This window comes from Lepidochelys kempii, chromosome 10 (assembly GCF_965140265.1).
Source record: "Lepidochelys kempii isolate rLepKem1 chromosome 10, rLepKem1.hap2, whole genome shotgun sequence".
Lineage (NCBI taxonomy): Eukaryota > Metazoa > Chordata > Testudines > Cheloniidae > Lepidochelys > Lepidochelys kempii.
The window spans coordinates 58,713,204-58,734,456 of NC_133265.1; the positions used below are offsets into that span (position 1 = coordinate 58,713,204).

General features: G+C 45.2%; 2 protein-coding genes across 2 annotated transcripts in view; one reads left to right on the forward strand and one right to left on the reverse strand.

The window, feature by feature from the left end:
- AQP9 (aquaporin 9) overlaps positions 1–17,096 on the reverse strand; it is a 69,305-nt gene extending 52,209 nt beyond the window's left edge. Inside the window, exons 1-2 of the mRNA XM_073303759.1 lie at positions 16,788–17,096; positions 15,241–15,419 (exon numbers count right to left, since the gene is read on the reverse strand). Of these exons, the coding sequence (XP_073159860.1) occupies positions 15,241–15,261 (21 nt within the window). The 5' untranslated portion in view covers positions 15,262–15,419; positions 16,788–17,096. The remainder of the gene's footprint in view (positions 1–15,240; positions 15,420–16,787) is intronic.
- ALDH1A2 (aldehyde dehydrogenase 1 family member A2) overlaps positions 13,359–21,253 on the forward strand; it is a 66,921-nt gene continuing 59,026 nt past the window's right edge. Inside the window, exon 1 of the mRNA XM_073303757.1 lies at positions 13,359–13,522. Coding sequence (XP_073159858.1) covers positions 13,406–13,522 — 117 coding nt within the window. The 5' untranslated portion in view covers positions 13,359–13,405. The remainder of the gene's footprint in view (positions 13,523–21,253) is intronic.

Genomic DNA, 21,253 nt, shown 5'->3' on the forward strand with positions numbered 1-21,253 from the left:
AAGCATCCAAGAAGAACTAAGGAGGACTTTATGCATGAGGTTATGATGCACTACACCGCCAAGAAAAAAGAATTGAAGGAGTGGCAAGACAGTGAGAAGAGGGACTGAAAGGAGAATGCGGCACACCAGAAAGAAGCCATGGAGTGGCTCTTAACAGTTATGGAGCACCGAGCAGACACGCTCCAGGAGATACTAGCTCTTCAAACCGAGGAGCTCCGCACCTGCTCTCCCCTGCAGCACTGTCGCAAAACTCTTTCCCATGCACCTCCCAACCCCACCAACACACTCTTATCAACCTCCTGGCTCCACTCTCTACCCGCAGCATTCCACTCCTCCCTCCTCCCAGCCAGCAGTGTGGACTCTCTCTACCCACTGCACTCAACACCGATCCCTCTGCAGTTTGGCCCTGCTGAAGTCCAGCACCCACTGCATCGTACTCCAAAGGAGAAGTTTGGGTATGATCCTTGGACATACACAGATCTGTAGCCATCCCGGGACCCCTCCTCCTCTTGATACCTTCCCTTCCCCCATCATCCTCCCTGCTGATGATTTTTTTCATTTGACTCTCTCCTTTGGTTATTGTCTTTCAATAAAAGAATTGCTTTCAAACAAACAAACAATCTTTATTCTATTAAGTGAAAGCAAAAAGAGCACTGCAAAGTTAAGGTTATGTTAAGGTCCCTTCTTGCATCATGTGCACCAGTCACTGGTCTAGCATTACAAGCACTGCAATCCTGAGCATAGCAACAACTATTAGTGGCTTTCATCTTCAAATTGCTGCCTCAAAGCATCCCTGATCCTTATGGCCTCGCACTGTACCCCTCTAATAGCCCTGGTCTCTGGCTGTTCAAACTCAGCATCCAGGTGCTGATCCTCTGCAGTCCAGCCCTGAGTGAAGCTTTCACCCTTCCCTTCACAAATATTATGGAGCGTACAGCACGCGGCTATAAGCATAGGAATATTGTCATCAGCCATGTCCAGCTTTCCATACAGGCATCGCCAGCGGGCTTTTAAACGGCCAAATGCACACTCTACAGTCATTCTGCACTTGCTCAGCCTGTTGTTGAACCACTCCTTGCTGCTGTCAAGTTGCCCCGTATATGGCTTCATGAGCCATGGCATTAAGGGGTAGGCGGTCTCTCCCAGGATCACAGTGGGCCTTTCAACTTCCCCTACGGTGATCTTCTGGTCAGGGAAGAAAGTCCCTGCTTGCAGCTTCTTGAACAGGCCAGTGTTCCGAAAGATGCATGCATCATGCACCTTTCCAGACCAGCTTGCGTTAATGTCTGTGAAATGCCCACAGTGATCCACAAACACCTGGAGAACCATTGAGAAATACCCCTTGCAATTAATGTACTTGATGGCTAGGTGGTCTGGTGTCAGAATTGGAATGTGCATGCCATCGATCACCCCTTAGGGAAGCCCATTTGTGCAAAGCCATCTACAATGTCACGAACGTTGCCCAGAGTCATGGTCTTTCAGAACAGGATATGATTAATGGACCTGCGCACTTCCATCAACACAACACAACCGTTGACTTTCCCACTCCGAACTGGTTAATGACTGATCGGTAGCAGTCTGGAGTAGCCGGCTCCCACAATGCAATCACCACGTGCTTCTCCAGTGGCAGGGCAGCTCTCATTCTCGTGTCCTTGTGCCGCAGAATGGGGGCGAGCTCATCAAACAGTTCCATGAATGTGGCTTTCCTCATGTGAAAGTTCTGCAGACACAGCTCTTTATCCCAGACATGCATCACGATGTGATCCCACCACTCAGTGCTTGTTTCCCGAGCCCCAAAGCAGCGTTCCACTGTGGTCAGCACCTCCGTGAATGCCACAAGCAATCTTGTGTCATGGCTACTACGTGTGGCAAGATCAACATTGCACTCCTCTTGACTTTGTAGTTTAAGTAATAACTCCACTGCCACTCGAGACATGTTGGTTAGTGCGAGCAGCATAGTGGTCAGCAGCTCAGGATCCATTCCTGCAGCCCGAAAGAGGCAGGACAGGGTGCACAGTAAACAAACCATTGAAATATGGTGCCAAATGCAAACAGAAGCACAGGGAATGCTGGGATGTGAAGCAATGCATCACAGGGCATTGGGACAGGACCCAGGATGCCCCATGACCCCTTCCGCCTTTCCACAAGACTTAGCGACAAAAGAGAAAGAGGTGCTCTGTGGGCTAGCTGCCCAGAGTGCACCGCTCCAAATAGCACGGCAAGTGTGAACATGCTATTGCGCAGGCAGCTGTCAGTGTGAACACATAATAGTGGTTTCTCTTCGGCGCTCTCTGAGTGGTGCTGTAACTGCTGGCGCCGTAACTTAGCAAGTGTAGATGTGTCCTAATACCTAATCCTTGGAGGGGTGAGCCCATTACACTGCAATGGCCAAACCTGGAAGGTGCCGAGTGGGAATGCAATAGGTAGTAAGGGTGGAATCCACAAAAGCATTTAAGCACATAAACCCCAGACTTAGGTGCCTAAGTCCCTGTTTTAGGTACCCAGAGTCCAGTTTTGGCTCTACCGTGATCCATCAAACTCCTACCAGAGCCTGTAGGCACCTAAACTCACTCTGTGCCTTAAGTTTTTCAGGGTAAAAGTTCCCTAAGCGCCTAAGTTTCTGCCTCTGGGCATGCTGCTACATCTCTATACCAACCAGATACCTGCCTCCCATCCCAGAGCAATCCATGAACCAGGGGTCCACAGGCGATTAGTCGCATAAGTCGTGTGTGAGGCCCACCTGGATATGGTAGGTGTGCTCAGAGGGCCCCTACTGGATAAGGTCCCATTCAAAATCTGGCTGGAGGAGGTGGTGCTGGTGCCCATCTTATAACTTTTTGCTTGGTAGTTAGAGCATTCACCTGGGATAGGGGAGACCCAGTTTCAGTTCCCCCCTCTGCCTGATGGGGAGAAAAGAATAGAACAGGGGTCTCCCAACTCTAGGAAAGTGCTCTAACCACTGAGCTATGGGATATTCTGATGTGGGGGACACTCCATGTCTCCTGTTCCACTGTGAATAAACGATGACAGTGTGGTTGGAGCAGGGGGACTGGATCCAGGTTCTCCCACCTCCCGGGTGGGAGGGGTATCCTAACCACTGGGCTACACAGTCATTCTAATCCTCTTGCTCTCACCCAGTGACTGTATTTATCCACACTGGAACAGTCCTTGGGCCAGAGAGAGAGGCAGAGTGGGGAACTGAAGCTGGATCTCCCCCATCCCAGGTGAGCGGTCTAAGCACTCTGCTAAAAATTACATGGTGGGCACCACCGCCTCCTCCTGTTTCTTATGGAGCAAGGCAGGTGCCTAAGTCATTCCTACAAGAAACACCTCTGGTGCCTAACGAGTTTAACTCCAGTCAGTGGGTTCCTGTTTGTGGATCACTAGGCATGGATAGGCACCTCCCTGCAGCCTGGACTTGAAAGAGGGGCAGGCTTAGTATGCAGCCCTCCAGGCAGCGTCTCCTATTGGCTAGTTTAGGTAGGTCCCTGCTAGCATGCTGGTTTTTGTGGCTTGCATTCTTCCATGCCTCTCTCCTCATGCTTTGTATGGGGAGCCTAGGAGCCTTGGCTTTGTGGATCACGGTGGTGTTGCTGGATTTTCTGTGTGTCATAATGTTCAATGTTGCAATGCCTAAGTCCCTTCCTGGATGCCACCCTAAGCCCTGGTCTACACTAGGACTTTAGGTCGAATTTAGCAGCGTTAAATCGATGTAAACCTGCACCCGTCCACACAATGAAGCCCTTTATTTCAACTTAAAGGGCTCTTAAAATCGATTTCCTTACTCCACCCCTGACAAGTGGATTAGCGCTTAAATCGACGTTGCCGGCTCGAATTTGGGGTACTGTGGACACAATTCGATGGTATTGGCCTCCGGGAGCTATCCCAGAGTGCTCCATTGTGACCGCTCTGGACAGCACTCTCAACTCAGATGCACTGGCCAGGTAGACAGGAAAAGAACCGCGAACTTTTAAATCTCATTTCCTGTTTGGCCAGCGTGGCAAGCTGCAGGTGACCATGCAGAGCTCATCAGCACAGGTGACCATGATGGAGTCCCAGAATCGCAAAAGAGCTCCATCATGGACCGAACGGGACGTACGGGATCTGATCGCTGTTTGGAGAGAGGAATCCATGCTATCAGAACTCCGTTCCAGTTTTCGAAATGCCAAAACCTTTGTCAAAATCTCCCAGGGCATGAAGGACAGAGGCCATAACAGGGACCCGAAGCAGTGCCGCGTGAAACTGAAGGAGCTGAGGCAAGCCTACCAGAAAACCAGAGAGGCAAACGGCCGCTCCGGGTCAGAGCCCCAAACATGCCGCTTCTATGATGAGCTGCATGCCATTTTAGGGGGTTCAGCCACCACTACCCCAGCCGTGTTGTTTGACTCTTTCAATGGAGATGGAGGCAATACGGAAGCAGGTTTTGGGGACGAAGAAGATGATGATGATGATGAGGTTGTAGATAGCTCACAGCAAGCAAGCGGAGAAACCGGGTTTCCCGACAGCCAGGAACTGTTTCTCACCCTGGACCTGGAGCCAGTACCCCCCGAACCCACCCAAGGCTGCCTCCTGGACCCAGCAGGCGGAGAAGGGACCTCTGGTGAGTGTACCTTTTAAAATACTATACATGGTTTAAAAGCAAGCATGTGAAAGGATTACTTTGCCCTGGCATTCGCGGTTCTCCTAGATGTAGTCCTAAAGCCTTTGCAAAAGGTTTCTGGGGAGGGCAGCCTTATTGCGTCCTTCATGGTAGGACACTTTACCACTCCAGGCCAGTAACACGTACTCGGGAATCATTGTAGAACAAAGCATTGCAGTGTATGTTTGCTGGCATTCAAACAACATCCGTTCTTTATCTCTCTGTGTTATCCTCAGGAGAGTGAGATATAATTCATGGTCACCTGGTTGAAATAGAGTGCTTTTCTTCAGGGGACACTCAGAGGAGCCCGTTCCTGCTGGGCTGTTTGCCTGTGGCTAAACAGAAATGTTCCCCGCTATTAGCCACAGGGAGGGGGGAAGGTTGAGGGGGTAGCCATGCGGTGGGGGGAGGCAAAATGCGACCTTGTAACGAAAGCACATGTGCTATGTATGTAATGTTAACAGCAAGGTTTACCCTGAAAGAGTGTAGCCACTGTTTTATTAAATGTGTCTTTTTAAATACCGCTGTCCCTTTTTTTTTCTCCACCAGCTGCATGTGTTTCAATGATCACAGGATCTTCTCCTTCCCAGAGGCTAGTGAAGCTTAAAAAGAAAAAAAAAACGCACTCGCGATGAAATGTTCTCCGAGCTCATGCTGTCCTCCCACACTGACAGAGCACAGACGAATGTGTGGAGGCAAATAATGTCAGAGTGCAGGAAAGCACAAAATGACCGGGAGGAGAGGCGGCGGGCTGAAGAGAGTAAGTGGTGGGCTGAAGAGAGGGCTGAAGGTCAAATGTGGCGGCAGCGTGATGAGAGGAGGCAGGATTCAATGCTGAGACTGCTGGCGGACCAAACCAGTATGCTCCAGTGTATGGTTGAGCTGCAGCAAAGGCAGCTGGAGCACAGACTGCCACTGCAGCCCCTCTGTAACCAACCTCCCTCCTCCCCAAGTTCCATAGCCTCCACACCCAGACGCCCAAGAACGCGGTGGGGGGGCCTCCGGCCAACCAGCCACTCCACCACAGAGAATTGCCCAAAAAAAAGAAGGCTGTCATTCAATAAATTTTAAAGTTGTAAACTTTTAAAGTGCTGTGCTTAAAGTGCTGTGTGGCATTTTCCTTCCCTCCTCCACCACCCCTCCTGGGCTACCTTGGTAGTCATCCCCCTATTTGTGTGATGAATGAATAAAGAATGCATGAATGTGAAGCAACAATGACTTTATTGCCTCTGCAAGCGGTGATTGAAGGGAGGAGGGGCGGGTGGTTAGCTTACAGGGAAGTAGAGTGAACCAAGGGGCGCGGGGTTTCATCAACGAGAAACAAACAGAACTTTCACACCGAAGCCTGGCCAGTCATGAAACTGGTTTTCAAAGCTTCTCTGATGCGTACCACGCCCTCCTGTGCTCTTCTAACCGCCCTGGTGTCTGGCTGCGCATAACCAGCAGCCAGGCGATTTGCCTCAACCTCCCACCCCGCCATAAACGTCTCCCCCTTACTCTCACAGATATTGTGGAGCACACAGCAAGCAGTAATAACAGGGGGAATATTGGTTTCGCTGAGGTCTAAGCGAGTCAGTAAACTGCGCCAGCGCGCCTTTAAACGTCCAAATGCACATTCTACCACCATTCTGCACTTGCTCAGCCTGTAGTTGAACAGCTCCTGACTACTGTCCAGGCTGCCTGTGTGCAGCTTCATGAGCCATGGCATTTAGGGGTAGGCTGGGTCCCCAAGGATACATATAGGCATTTCAACATCCCCAACAGTTATTTTCTGGTCTGGGAATAAAGTCCCTTCCTGCAGCTTTTGAAACAGACCAGAGTTCCTGAAGATGCGAGCGTCATGTACCTTTCCCGGCCATCCCACATTGATGTTGGTGAAACATCCCTTGTGATCCACCAGAGCTTGCAGCACTATTGAAAAGTACCCCTTGCGGTTTATGTACTCGACGGCTTGGTGCTCTGGTGCCAAGATAGGGATATGGGTTCCATCTATGGACCCACCACAGTTAGGGAATCCCATTGCAGCAAAGCCATCCACTATGACCTGCACATTTCCCAGGGTCACTACCCTTGATATCATCAGATCTTTGATTGCGTGGGCTACTTGCATCACAGCAGCCCCCACAGTAGATTTGCCCACTCCAAATTGATTCCCAACTGACCGGTAGCTGTCTGGCGTTGCAAGCTTCCACAAGGCTATCGCCTCTCGCTTCTCAACTATGAGGGCTGCTCTCATCTTGGTATTCATGCGCCTCAGGGCAGGGGAAAGCAAGTCACAAAGTTCCATGAAAGTGCCCTTATGCATGCGAAAGTTTCGCAGCCACTGGGAATCGTCCCAGACCTGCAACACTATGCGGTCCCACCAGTCTGTGCTTGTTTCCCGAGCCCAGAATCGGCGTTCCACAGCATGAACCTGCCCCATTAGCACCATGATGCATGCATTGGCAGGGCCCATGCTTTCAGAGAAATCTGTGTCCATGTCCTGATCACTCACGTGACCGCGCTGACGTCGCCTCCTCCCCCGGTATCACTTTGCCAGGTTCTGGTGCTGCATATACTGCTGGATAACGCGTGTGGTGTTTAATGTGCTCCTAATTGCCAAAGTGAGCTGAGTGGCCTCCATGCTTGCCTTGGTATGGCGTCCGCACAGAAAAAAGGCGTGGAATGATTGTCTGCCGTTGCTCTGACGGAGGGAGGGGCGACTGACGACACGGCTTACAGGGTTGGCTTCAGGGAGCTAAAATCAACAAAGGGGGTGTCTTTACATCAAGGAGTATTTCAGGCAGGACTTCACGGAGGGTTCCAATAAGAAATGGTGCACCTAAGTTATTGTTCTTATTGGAACAAGGAGGTTAGCCTGGCCTTTGATTGATACATGGCTAGATTTACCTCACTGCACCTTCTCTGTGAGTGACTGCAGTGTGACCTAGAGGAATGAGTCCCCTAGACAGGGGAGGAGGCAAATGAGTACAAAACAAATCTGGTCTATTTCTTGTTTTGATCCACTCCATCTATCTTTTACATCTTTGGCTGGCAGCAGACGGTGCAGAAGGACTGCATGCCATCCACATCTCATGGCTGCTCAGCAAAAGATGGTACAGTACGACTGCTAGCCATCCTCCTCTCTTGCCTGCCTGGCAGAAGATGGTACAATACGACTGCTATCAATCTTCATCTCTTGCCTGCCCGGCAGAAGATGGTACAGTACGACTGCTAGCAATCCGTATCGCCTGCCTGCGCACCATAAGACGGTTCAATAGGACTGACTGCAGGACTAAAGAGAATGACCTGGTCAAGTCACTCCAAATTTAGTCCCTGCGCCCATGTCTGTCCAGGCGCTCCCAGCCGACGTGGCCAGGAGCACCTCGGACATGACGATGACGGCTACCAGTCGTACTGTACCGTCTGCTGCCACAAGGCAAGGGGTTGCTGCTACTGTGTAACAAAGCCGTACTGCATCTGCCAGCACCCAGGAGACATAGGGTGACGGTTACCTGAGCAGGCTCCATGCTTGCCATGGTATGGCGTCTGCACAGGTAACTCAGGAAAAAAGGCGCAAAACGATTGTCTGCCCTTGCTTTCACGGAAGGAGGGAGGGAACGGGGGCCTGACGATATGTACCCAGAACCACCCGCGACAATGTTTTAGCCCCATCAGGCATTGGGATCTCAACCCAGAATTCCAATGGGCAGCGGAGACTGCGGGAACTGTGGGATAGCTATCCACAGTGCAACGCTCCGGAAGTCGACTCGAGCCTCGGTACTGTGGAAGCACTCCGCCGAGTTAATGCACTTAGAGCATTTTCTGTGGGGAAACACACACTCGAATATATAAAACCGATTTCTAAAAAAACGACTTCTATAAATTCAACCTTATTCCTTAGTGTAGACATACCCTAAGACACTAGGCAGTAAGAGTCCCCACTTGCTAATGTAAAGGATGTTTGTGAAGTTTGATTTACTAGATGTAACAGGAGCCATTGCATTCTGGGAATACTGACCTCTGCCATGTGACAAGGAACCGTTTGTAACTCTAATCCATGTCACGTGAGTGGGGCTACAAGCTAAAGACTAGCCTTACCATGACTCCTGGCTGTCACACCTTTATTACATTTGGGTCAGGAAATATACTGCTTCCCATGCCACAGCACTGGCTCCTGTCGCCTGAGCCCTATCCAATACTTTATTTCTGAGCTTTGGCAGTTGGCGTTTATGTAAGTGATGCCACTTATTTGACTATGAACAGCATAATTTGAAAGGGGGGCCATTAAGGTTTGGAAATGGAGTCCAATTTTTTTCTAAATGTTACCTACCTTTTAGATCCACATGAGCAGAACTGATAATGAAGAAGAATTGTGACAATTACAGAATGAATTTGTTATTGGCTAGATACTAACTGAAATCCTTCCCTTGAAAATAAGGGAGACAATTACTCAGGTCTTTCTCCATTTTGCCGATGATTATTTCTTTACTAAGTGTGGAAGGACAGTAATATCTTTGTCATTACAACCTGACACAGAACAAATTTGTTTCCAGATTAAGTGATTTGAAGTTGCTGTCTCAATAGGTGTTTAATTAAAACCCATTCACATGGAAGAAAGTAAAACACACTGATTTAATTACCAGTGTACTTAACACTCCCACTCAGAAAAAGAATAGAAGTTGCAAGATTTCAGTAAAATATTGTCGTTTGTGGAACTCCTCAGGTTTAAACACAGATGGTGTTTTCTTCCTTTTCCATGCAATGTAGTTTTTATTGGAATTATTTTGTTCTCCCATGAGAAAGCAAATCAAGTTTAGTTCTATATTCATTTCTACTTATTTATTGTGATAGCACCCAAAATATGGTGGGTAGAGACACATAGGGAGACTGAGTCCCTGCCCCGAAAGATTATACTCCAGAAGAAATATTTATATTCCTTTAGTGGGAGCTGAACAACCTATGGTATTATAATCAAGCACTCATAGTGTTGAGTTATGCTTGCAACATTGTTGTTATGTCCAGTGTAGCATTTTGTATTCTAGACCTTGCTATTACTCCCATTTGGCCAAGCTGCCTTTGACTTCAATGAGAGCACAATCACACTCTGTTTTAGGCCCAAATCGTTGCCTTTGCAGACCCCTGGCTAGTAGGAAGAGTGAACGCCGGTCTTTCCCACCTCTTGTCTTGGGATTCCCTATTCAACAATCTGTTCACAGACAGTGGGCTCAGGCAGGACTAGGGTGGTGCCAGTCATCACCCCCCCACCACAGAAAAGGTAATGCTAGCAGCCAGCCCAAGGGCCTTCAGCACACTAAGAGGTGGCTGGGGTCTAGGGTCTGTGTGATAGACGGAGGAGTCTCTAGCAACAAGAGGCACAGGATCTGCACTGCCATGGAGCTGGAGGAAGCTGGGAGGTAGTGCAAAGGCACAGGGCCTCTGTGCAGACTGTCCCAGCCCAGACTGAGCAGCATTTAAGCAGTTTTTCCCACTTCAGTTAGTGTGTACTGGGGAAATGAGTGCCTTCTGGCTTAATCTCCAGCAGCCTGTATTGCTTAAGAATGAAAAAGCCACCCAGGCTCTATCTCTCAAATCTTTCCCAATAAAACCCCCCTAGATACAAACTCCACTGAGTTTCACTCATTTCGGGGGAAGATTCCCTCATTTGGTTCATTTTAAGGCAGTTTATAGACTATATCACTGATATGGTAAAGCGCTGGCTCTGTGTTTTAATGTGGCATTATAAACTGCATTGCTAAATTTTTGAAATCTCACTCATTCAAATTGTCACCGTCCTGCCTATCCTATAAAAAACACAAAATTATGAAGCCATCTTCACTGGGAGGAGAATAAAGAAAAGAAGGAAATTAGACAAATATATTTGGACCTTACTTTTTTGTTACTCAGCTGGAACCACTACTGTGGGTGAATTCACAGATCAGTGCTGTGGCCTATACACCACTAAACGCTAAACATTTAGCCCTCATGTGACATATACCTTTTGCTGGCTCTCTGCGGAGGGGTGAAGTTCACTGTGTGTCCTTACATAACCCCTGTTGACACTCTATATTTGTATTTGCAAGTTGTCCATGAACTGTGGCCATGTTTGTACAACAAGGAGCAACAAGGATTTGTGGACTCTGCAAAGGGTCCATCTAACAAAACCAGAGTGTCCCCAGATTCTATTGTTTATTCTTAGCTAGTTCAATAAAAAGAATAACCTGCTATGTTCCTGGTTGCTTTGATGTGCATTCTTTGTCTTCAGTTCCAACAGACGGCGATAGTTCTGCTGGGGGACCGGACGATGGATATGAGCCACGTGGCCCAGCAGAGGGCAGCAGGCTAACAGAAGATGCTGCTGTCTGTAACCAGGTATCTGCTGCCGGCCGCTTTCTTTGGAGGATATTTGGTTTGCGTTTATCACTGTCACACCCTGAGATCCAGCCTCTTTGATGTAAGTAGCCGCAAAAAAGCGAGGCGATTTTGAGAAAATCAGTACATGCTGAGAATAAAGGTGGGAGAGATATAGAAGGGGAAAAACACCAGGACCTGTTTAAAAACTCTGGTTCCCAAATTGCGGCATCCTGTGAGACCAATGCAAGGAGAGGCAGGGTCCCTGTTCTACAAAAGTAGATGAAGGGGGAGTGGAAATCCGTTTGGTTAGATCGCTTGAAGGAGAGGGAGGAAGGAGGGTAAATAAAATAACTGGCAGATGAGAACAAGAGGCTGGGTTGTGCAAGGAAACCCCTTTCCTGTAGTGGGGTGTGATGCAGGTAGGGAAAAGGGAGCAGATCCCCATCTAGAAACAGACCAGGAGGGAGGCCAGTTCTAAAGAAACTTTGGGAGTGTGCCCTGTTGTTGTCCCTCTAATATCCTGCCACCCAACATGGCTACAAGGTGGGTGAGGTAGTATCTTCTTCTTGGTCCAACTCCTGTTGGCCAGAGACAAAAGCTTTCCAGCTTACACAGAAGGAAGAGCTCTGTGTAAGCTCCAAGAGGGGCTCTCTCTCCCCAACAGCAGTTGGACTAGTAAAAGCTATTACCTCACCCCCACCTTGTGTCTTTGATTGGGAGTGGAAGGGTTGCCCATCTTTGCTCAGGGTAGGGCAGCGTGGGAAGAGGGTAGTCCTAGCAAAGAGGCAGGACTACCAGCATCTTCACTGGTATCAATTCCCCTATTTTCTCCTAAGGTGGAAACAAAATGTGCGTCGGCATGCGTCTGTGCTGTGCCCCTCAGGGTGTACTTTTGTGTCTGTGTGTATATAAAAATAGTGTATCTGTGTGTGTATACATATATCTGTCGGTGTATGTCTCTGGGTCTGTGTGTGTACCTCCGTGTATGAGTATATCTGTGTGTCTGTCGGGGTGTATTTCTGGGTATGAGTATCTCTGTGTGTGTCTCTGAATATCTGTCGGTGTGTATCTGTGTGTACGTGTGGGTCTGTCTGGCGGGGTGTATCTCTGGGTATGAGTATCTCTCTGTGTCTCTCTCTGACTATCTGTCGGTGTGTATCTGTGTGGACGTGTGGGTCTGTCTGGCGGGGTGTATCTCTGGGTATGAGTATCTCTCTGTGTGTGTCTCTCTGAATATCTGTCGGTGTGTATCTGTGTGGACGTGTGGGTCTGTCTGGCGGGGTGTATCTCTGGGTATGAGTATCTCTCTGTGTCTCTCTCTGACTATCTGTCGGTGTGTATCTGTGTGGACGAGTGGGTCTGTCTGGCGGGGTGTATCTCTGGGTATGAGTATCTCTCTCAGTGTGTGTACATCCGTGTCTCTCTGTCTGGCGGGGTGTATCTCTGCATGCGATTCTGTCGGGGTGTGTGTATCTCGCGCAGCCTGGCTGGCTGTAGCTCCGTCTCTCCGTGTGTGTCCGTGTGTCCGGCTGGCTCTCCCTGCCCTACCCCGGCGGAGGGCAAGCAGGGAACTGAGCCGCTGCTCGGCGCTCTGCCCGGGGGACCGTGGGCTGGGAGGGAGGGAAGCTGCTGTTGGCACGGGGCTGAGCCTGTCCCGCGGAGCTGGACCAGCAGCTGCCCCGGCCCCGGGCTGTGTGGGCTGCTCCGTGCCCGGGAGCGCGGGGTTCTCTGCACTTGCGGGGCCGCTCCGGGAGGGTCGCCCCTGGCGCGGGGTGTCCGCTGAGCCGGGCCTGCCCCGGAGGGGCTGCCCCGCTGGGGCCGGGCGCGCATCGCCCTGTCCGCCCCCCCCCTTGGCAGAGCGGCTCTAATGAGGTTCCCAAGTGCCCCCCTGCGGCCGAGAGCCTGTGCGCCCCTCGGAAACCCGCTTTGATTTCCGCCGGGCTGCACCTAGCACCCGGCTGCTAATTCCCCTGCCCTTCTTGCAGGGAAATCCTCGGGAATTGCCTCCGCAGCCCCGGCACCAGAGCGCGCTTCACGTGGGGGCCCAGCTGCTGGCTACCCGGCGGATGGGTGAGAGCCAGGGCGGAGCCCCCTCGGGCTCCAGCCTGGGCCGAGAGAAGAGACCTGTTGCGGGCTGGTCTCCTGCACTCTCTGCCAGACTGGGCTGAGGCTGAGCGCTCAGGCTGATGGAAAGAGAGAGCATTTTAATTCTCTCAGCCTAGGTAGGATGGACCTGCCCCCCTGCCTCTGCCCTCATGGCCAATAAGAAGAGACCCGGCTTGACACCTGCCTATATACAGAGGACGAGAGCAAAAGCTTCAGCACTGATCTGTGCAAGGGGGGGGTGGGGGGAGGAAAAAAAGAAAAAAAAGGGGGGGGGGAAGCCCAGGTCAGATAAGGGGGAACGTTTGTACTATAAAATCCCCAAAGACTATGACTTCCAGTAAAATTGAGATGCCAGGAGAGGTGAAGGCAGACCCTGCAGCTCTGATGGCATCTCTGCATCTGCTGCCTTCTCCCACTCTCAACCTTGAAATCAAATACACCAAGGTAAGTTGTGTTCATTTATTCTGGCAGGGAGCTCACAGCTTTCCCTCCAGAAGAGGGATTTTGCTTAACATCGGTTCCAATCTGCCCTAACCGACTTCAGTGCAGAGATAAAAAAACTGCCTTGAAACACTAATAAAGGAAACGGATTGTTGTAGCCCTGTAACCATCTGGAAAGCCAAAGGATAATAGAAAAGCAAATGAGATTTGCTGAGGTTGGCTGAACCATTTCTGTGCTTCTTTAAATGTTGTTTTCCACAAAACTGATCAGTTTTATTTTCAGTGTAGCAGTCAGTGCTTCCCTTATACATTTCAGTTGCTCCTGATGGAAATCAGAGGAGGTTATACATACTTCTACTTCTCAATCAGAAAATAAAAATGTTTTCTTTATTGAAATGGTCCATGTACCCCTGGGACTTTTTTACAATTCCTGGAGGGCTCTTAATCCTACCAGGTTGTTACAGTCTTGAAACAGGTCTCTTGACTAACTTCCTCAGTATCTGAGTATGCCCTTGAAATGACATTGTTTAGAGGGCAAATTATCTTAACATTTAAGACATATAGTGTCATATTATATTTTCATTAAGGCATGGTTAAGAATTATCCAGTTGGGTCACGGTAGATACATACTCAGGATTTCTATATTACATTATAGAACTGAACAGTTTCCAGAGGCTAAAACAGGCTTTTAGACCAGTTGTTTGTAAATGCAAGTTCAATTTTTAAATTTTGTTTTCATGTTTTTAATCTTTACACCTTTAGTACCTTGAACTGAAGTATGTTTTCATTTGTGCTGGAGAAATATCAAATGCATTGTATAAATAGATTCCAATGTTTAAGATTTTATTCCTAATTACTGAGTAACTTAATAGGAAAAGAAAACATATTAACATTAGAAAAAGGTGATAACATTTTTATCTACTGGAAATACACCTTCAGGTGTCTTAGCACTGATAGGAAACCCATGTTGGCCAATCCATTGTAATATTTTCTTTCCAATTATCACTTTAAAAGCTTTTTGTCTTCCTTTTTTTAAGCCAGTGCCAAAACGAATTTGTTCTCTAATTTGTTAGTTATTCCATGTTTTAGAAGTACGTTTGAGGGGAAACTCAACTACTTTAGGCTTCATAATTTTTTAATGAGAAACGAGATATACAAATTAAGAGTGCGTATATTTGTTAGCTTATAATTTTCCAGAAGGTAATTTAAATGAAAATTAAAAAAGTACATGGGTGTTCGAGGGTGATTGCTGTGTCGTTGTAAGAACAATGATATTGAGCAAATATTTTGCATGAATTTTATTTACCGCTTAAAGTTATTAGTTCTTGTATTATAAAATGTGTGTCAGGTATTATGAGTACTCTTTGAATGATGTGCTTATCCAAGTCAGTTTGTATAGTAATTGTGTATACATTTCTCAACTTTATGCAACTGGGAAGTTGGTTTAAAAATCTTTCTAAAGTATAATGCAAACTTGTGAGTGGCCATGTGCCTCTTTTTTGTTTGAAAACATTACCAAGGAATATAAACTCTAATCATTTAGAATGCAAATGCCATAATCTCAGAAGTGTGAGAGTTCTGACAGATTTTAGCCTAATGGTTGAAGTAAGAGAGTTCATTTTTCAGTATTAAAGCAACAACAAAAATGTTTCACCAGAATCTGAATTATCAGGTAACTCGTGATTGCCCTTGAAGAAAGAAGTTTGATATAGAAAAGGTACCTTTAGTATTTTATTTGGCATGTCGTCTGTCTCTGTTTTTCTGTCTGTCTCTATCTCTTTCTCCTCCCCCTCCCTTTTCTTTCTCTCTGCAGGAAAGACAAGTGATTTATAGATAATTGGAGTCTTCAATTTAGAGTCTTGTCTTGGGCAGGACTTTTATCCAGGATCCACTTTCCCACCTATTACAAAGAAAAACAATCAGAAATGAAATAATGGATTGAAACTTGATTCTTTCATTTGGGGGAGGGGTCACTTCATGTCTTAAGTGACAAACAACTTCCATAAACAATAAATAATGCTAGACTAAAGCACTTTACAAAAAACTTGTAAAATCAGGCATCTGTGAGCATTTCCAGCAGCCTCTCGCCTCCTGCTTGTTAGCTGAGACCTTTAAACACACAAGCAGTGCTCAGAATTCTTGAACTTCTTATTACAGTTCTCTCTGAATGTAAAGTCTTAACCATTTCGGAGTTAATTCTTTACATAAAATAAAGGTACTCATGGTAATGCAGAGAAATTAAAGTTACTTGAATATGTTTTTTCTAGTTAAGGATTGCATTTCTGCTGTGTTTTAAATTCTAAATTTGAAAAATGCTGAGGAAATTTTGTTAAGTCTAAAAGCTATTAGATTTCCAGGGAGCCTTAAGTCAGAATCAATATAGATTTAAAAAATGTGCATTGAAAGAAAGTATTACTTTTTTACCCAGAAATCTTTAAAATAGTAGGACATATATTATTTTCCTAGGAAAATACCACACTGTTAAGGACCGTTGAGTGACATACATAAAATAAAAAGAACAGGAGTACTTGTGGCACCTTAGAGACTAACAAATTTATTTGAGCATAAGCTTTCGTGAGCTACAGCTCACTTCATCGGATGCAGATGAACACGGCTGCTACTCTGAAACCTGTCATCATACATAAAATAAACACTGCTTGTGTTTGTGTGTTTAAAGTTGGGTGTATTTCCACTAGTTAGCAATCAAATATCATAAAATTGTTTCTTTAAAGTATTAAATGCTAGATGTAGTGAAATGAATGAGCAGAGAATGTTTGCGTTCTATCACATATACTTTTGCTCCATGTTTTGGAACATGCACACTGTACATTTCTTCACTGATCAGGAAAAAAAATATTTGCAATGACTGTCAGTTTCCTGATGCACAAGTGCAGTTTTCTTTTAATGTATGCTGTAGTTTACTCTGCATTCCATCCTCAGAAGGGAATGTAGTCTTTTTAAAAACTAGTTGTAGAAATATATCGCCCTAGATCGGGCACTATAGAAAATGACTAATTTAATATGTAAATAATAGGAAAATGCTGGAAGAGAAACAGCCAGATTCTGTCCAAACTTAAACAAGATTAATGTCCACATTTAGACAGGCTTACAGGTTAAGGGTTAAATATCTCCCCTTCTGATGACACCAACTGAAACTGCTATGTGCAAGTCACTTAAGATTTTCAATATAATTATTATTTTTTAACCCTGTTCTTCATTTCTGAGCCCCATATAAATATGTGGGGAGGAATCATTCCCCCAGGCTCACCAGAGAGGAGGGTCTTCCCCTCTTGCATAGAAGCAAAGTCATTCTGCAGTTCTGTTTTTCTGCCTTCCTCATCCCCCTGCTCCAAACCTGTGGAGACCTCTATCAGTCCAGGGATCCATGAGCAGGGAAGGGACAGGCAGGAGGGAATGCCAGGCTGATACACACCCTCTCCCTGGCAACAAGCAATCAATCCAATTGTGCCATCTCCATGCTGGGAACTCCTCTAAAATGGGGTGTTCCAGGAGCATCAGATGTTGAGGGAAGCCGCAGCAGTGAAGCTGCAGTGAAGCTATGCCGTCTGGGCGTTCTGAGCATGGAACCGTGGAGATCTGTGTGTATCTGTGAGGACTCTGTGGGCTCCAGAGTCTGAACCTCCTTATCATTTGATCTGTTCTCCTATCTAGATATTTATATGGCTTCGCCAACACAATAATATCTGAGCAACTCTCCAGTGTTTAAAAATAGACATGGAATTATTCCAATGGAACTATTTCCCCTTGCAGAGTTTTCCTCCCCTCAGGCCACCTCTGGTGGTTTTTTCTGCAGGAATTCTTGATCTCTTGCTGTTGTGTAATCAACCCTGTTTTATAGAAAGGACTTCTGATGTTAGGTTTTAACCAATAAACACCCCCCAATTTGAAAAAAAAATGTAGGTGTTTATCTAATAAACACTGGAAAAATATCAGAAATGGTTACTCAATTTATGTTGACTTCACCCCTTTCCCATTACAGTTTGTCATTATATGGGCACTATTGCTGGTCCCTGGCTTGTATCTACATGAAGCAGTAACGGGGATGTGATTTCTAAAGTGTACTAATGTGTTGCACATTAATTGGTCTGTGTAGTCCCTGTTGGTGGGCAGTAAAGGTTCCTTACTGCACTTTAACATAAATAGAACCTCAGAATTACGAACACCAGAATTACGAACTGACCCATCAACCATACACCTCATTTAGAACCGAAAGTACGCAATCAGGAAGCAGCAGAGACAAAAAAAAAAAGGGCAAATATAGTACAGTACCGTATTAAATGTAAACTACTAAAAAGGGGGGAAGGAGTTTAAAAAAGAAAGATTTGACAGGGTAAGGAAACTGTTTCTCTGCTTGTTTTGTTTAAATTAAAATGGTTAAAAGCAGAATTTTTCTTCTGCATAATAAAGTTTCAAAGCTGTATTAAAAATGTTGAATTGTAAATTTTTAAAATAACCAGAATGTTTTGTTCAGTGCTCCGAACATTTCAGAGTTACGAACGACTTCCATTCCGAAAGTGTATGTAACTCTGAGGTTCTTCTGTAGTGCCATTTGAAACAGTGCTATGTTAAAGGTCAGTAGGGAACAAATGCACTGAATGCTAAAACCAATGGTTCAGTAACAAGGATAAAGCTTAAACTAACATGTAAGTCATTTTTATACATATAATAAAAATTAAAGTAGATCCTGTTTAGTCAAGAATTTTGGGAAGTATCTCCATAAAAAATCTTCATTACCGTATTAAAGAGAGAATCCCCAAAACCTGATTTTTGAACATCTACACAGAACTCAAAAATTGCTAAAAATAAACCCTGAAAAATAAAATTAATAAATCCTGTTAAATAGAAGCCCTATGTACAGAGCATTGTCATAGTGATTTTAATAAGTCACATTGACAAGAAAGGACAGGGTGTGGTTAAGTGCTGTGAGCTGGAATAAAGAGCCAGGCCTCCTGGGTTCTTTCCCCAGCTCTGCCACTGGCTTGCATAACTTTGAGTGAAAAGCTTCTCCCTCTCTGTGTTTCACTTTACCTCTGTATAATGGGGATGATAATACTCAAGTTGATGTTGAGTTCTAATTCTTGTTTGCATGGCATTTTTAGCTTGATCTTGAGCTTGAGTAAGAATTGCTAAATTAGGTCTCTTGAGATCCTCTGATAAAAGGACTGTAACAGGATGAAGTTGCTTTATTACGAAAGGAGTGAGTATATAGTTCTATTAATGGCTCTTTGTTCAGAAAGAATTATACATTAGGATTAGGTGAATAGACTGATGGCCATATTAAACCTGTAACAGGGATCGTCTTCCACTCCTAAACTATAAACTAAATATAGACCAGGTACAGTTCAGACAATTTAGCCAAACTGTAAGCCCAGCCCTACAGTAAAGCAGTAAAATTACAGAGTTTGTAATAGGGATGGGTAAGCGACTTCTGGTGAAATAAGAACTGAACAGAAACATTTGAGCTTCCAAAAAAGTAAGTGTTTGGGGTTTTTATTGGTTGCTGCTAAATTCTCTTGCCCATCTCCACTCTGTGACATTGCCTAGACCCTTTTCCTGAAGGTTTTCTTCCCTGCTGGAGATTCTCAGAGTAATTTCTTGACCAAAACTCAGATTAGGGGTGACAGGGAAGATGATTTATTTAGAATGTGTTGAACTGAAGCAGAAGGTTTGAAAAAAATCAGGTGAGTGGAGTTCTCCCTAGCTATTTTTATCCTTTGTGGTAGCAGATCCTCTTTGGGTTGACGTGTCTTGTTTCATATAAAAAATATCATTCTATCCGTGTAACAGGCCATTATTAGCTGGCTAATTTCTTGTAGATTTATTGGTAGAAGTTGCTCCCAGGGAAGCATTTGAATGGGAAGGGGTTAGTGGCCTTGTGGGTCAGCTCAGCTGGAAGATTCCAGGACTAGGGGGTACCTGGATGAAAGACAACCAGAGATGAGATCTGAGAAGTGGACAAATAGAACCCTTTTCTGTGTGCCAGCCTGGGTGGGGGTTTGGCTACATCTCTGCCAGTCTGCCCTCTGTGCCAGCATGGACTGGCAAAGTAGCTATTGGATTTGATGCCATGTGGATCCACAGGCCTAATCTCTCTGCACTAGGAGTATGCTGGAACTGATCAGTGGACCAACTGGTATGTAACAGTCTCCCACTGTGACCAGGTCTAGATGTTTCAGAGAAAGGTGCACTGAACTGTGCAAAACTATATTGTGGTCTAAAGGGGAAATTTCTTCCTGACCCCTGATGCTTTGAAGCTTGAGTATAGATAATATAATTGAAAATGCTATTATTTTGATATAAATATCTTTATCTGTTCTAAGACTCATAGAAGTTGGAGACTGAAAAGGCCTGTTAAGTTAGTCAGCTAATCCATCTGCCTGACAATGCAGAATTGCCCACCACTCCTTAATCAGATCCTATACATGTTGTTATCTACAATAAACTGAATGTAGTATTCCAGGCGAACACATTAATTCCATTGTATATATCTTCCTCTATTCACTTCTTTGTGCTGCACATTAAGAGATGTCTTCAATGAACTGTCCACAGTAATGGCTAATTCTCCAGAGGTTACAACTAATTCAGATTCCATTAATTTGTACTAGTAATTTAAATTCTTCCTTCCAATGTACACTGCTTTGCACTTACCTATGATGAATTTCATCTGTTGTATTGTTGTCCAATTACCCAGTTAGGTTAGATCCTGATGGAATTTCTCACAATCCCTTCCAGTCTCTTGACTACTTTGAATATTTTTCATCTGCAGCCGATGCACCTCACTGTTAATGATCTAGTGAACAAAGATATTGATTGCCACTAATCATAGTAATGATCCTGGGGCACCTTTCTATTAACCTCTTTCCAAAGTGAGAATTGTCCATTTATTTCCACTCTTAGCTTCTTATCTCTTAACCAGTTTTTAATCCATGACAGGACTTTATCTCTGACCATGTGGTTACTAACTTTCCTTAATAGCTTCTTGCGAAGGACTTTATGATCAAAAGCCTTTTTAAAGTCTAAATAAATTATAATCACTGATTCTTCTCTGCCCATCATTTGGATAATTCTTTTAAAAAAACTCTTTAACGGGTTACAGAGACACAGTGGTAGAAGAATCTATATCAGTTTGTTTGTATAGCCAAATGGTTCATAAAATATCACTGGTTTTTTATGATTTTTCTCAACTATTTTTCCTAGTACTGAAACAAGACATTTTGCAATTTAATTTTTCATCACCTCATTTTTTAAAAATGACTGTTTTTCATTGGTTTGTTTTAGTTTTTCCAGTATAAGAGTACCACTTCCTCCCTGAAGCAAACAAAACTAAAAGCACAGATGCAGAGACAAAGATACACAGCTCAAGAAAATGAACGATTGCATAGGCTAATGTGACTAATTCATTATTATAAATCAACATGGATGCATCAAAATTCAACCTGGCTTAAAGAGATGCATTGTGACAGCCAAATCGTATATTTATAGAGAAGTACCACTATCATGGGGCTATGTAAAGACAAAGTATTTTTATTTATTATCAAAGAAAGTCAATTTCTTCAGCAAATTAAAGCTCTTGAGCACTTTCATGCTGTTTGCATATAAATCTCCCTCCACCTTCTCCTTTGGAAAGGCATCCTCAGTCAAGTGATGTGGGTACCTAGGAACAAACACAAATAAGTGGCTAAATTGGCTACTTAAAGACTTTTAAACATTATT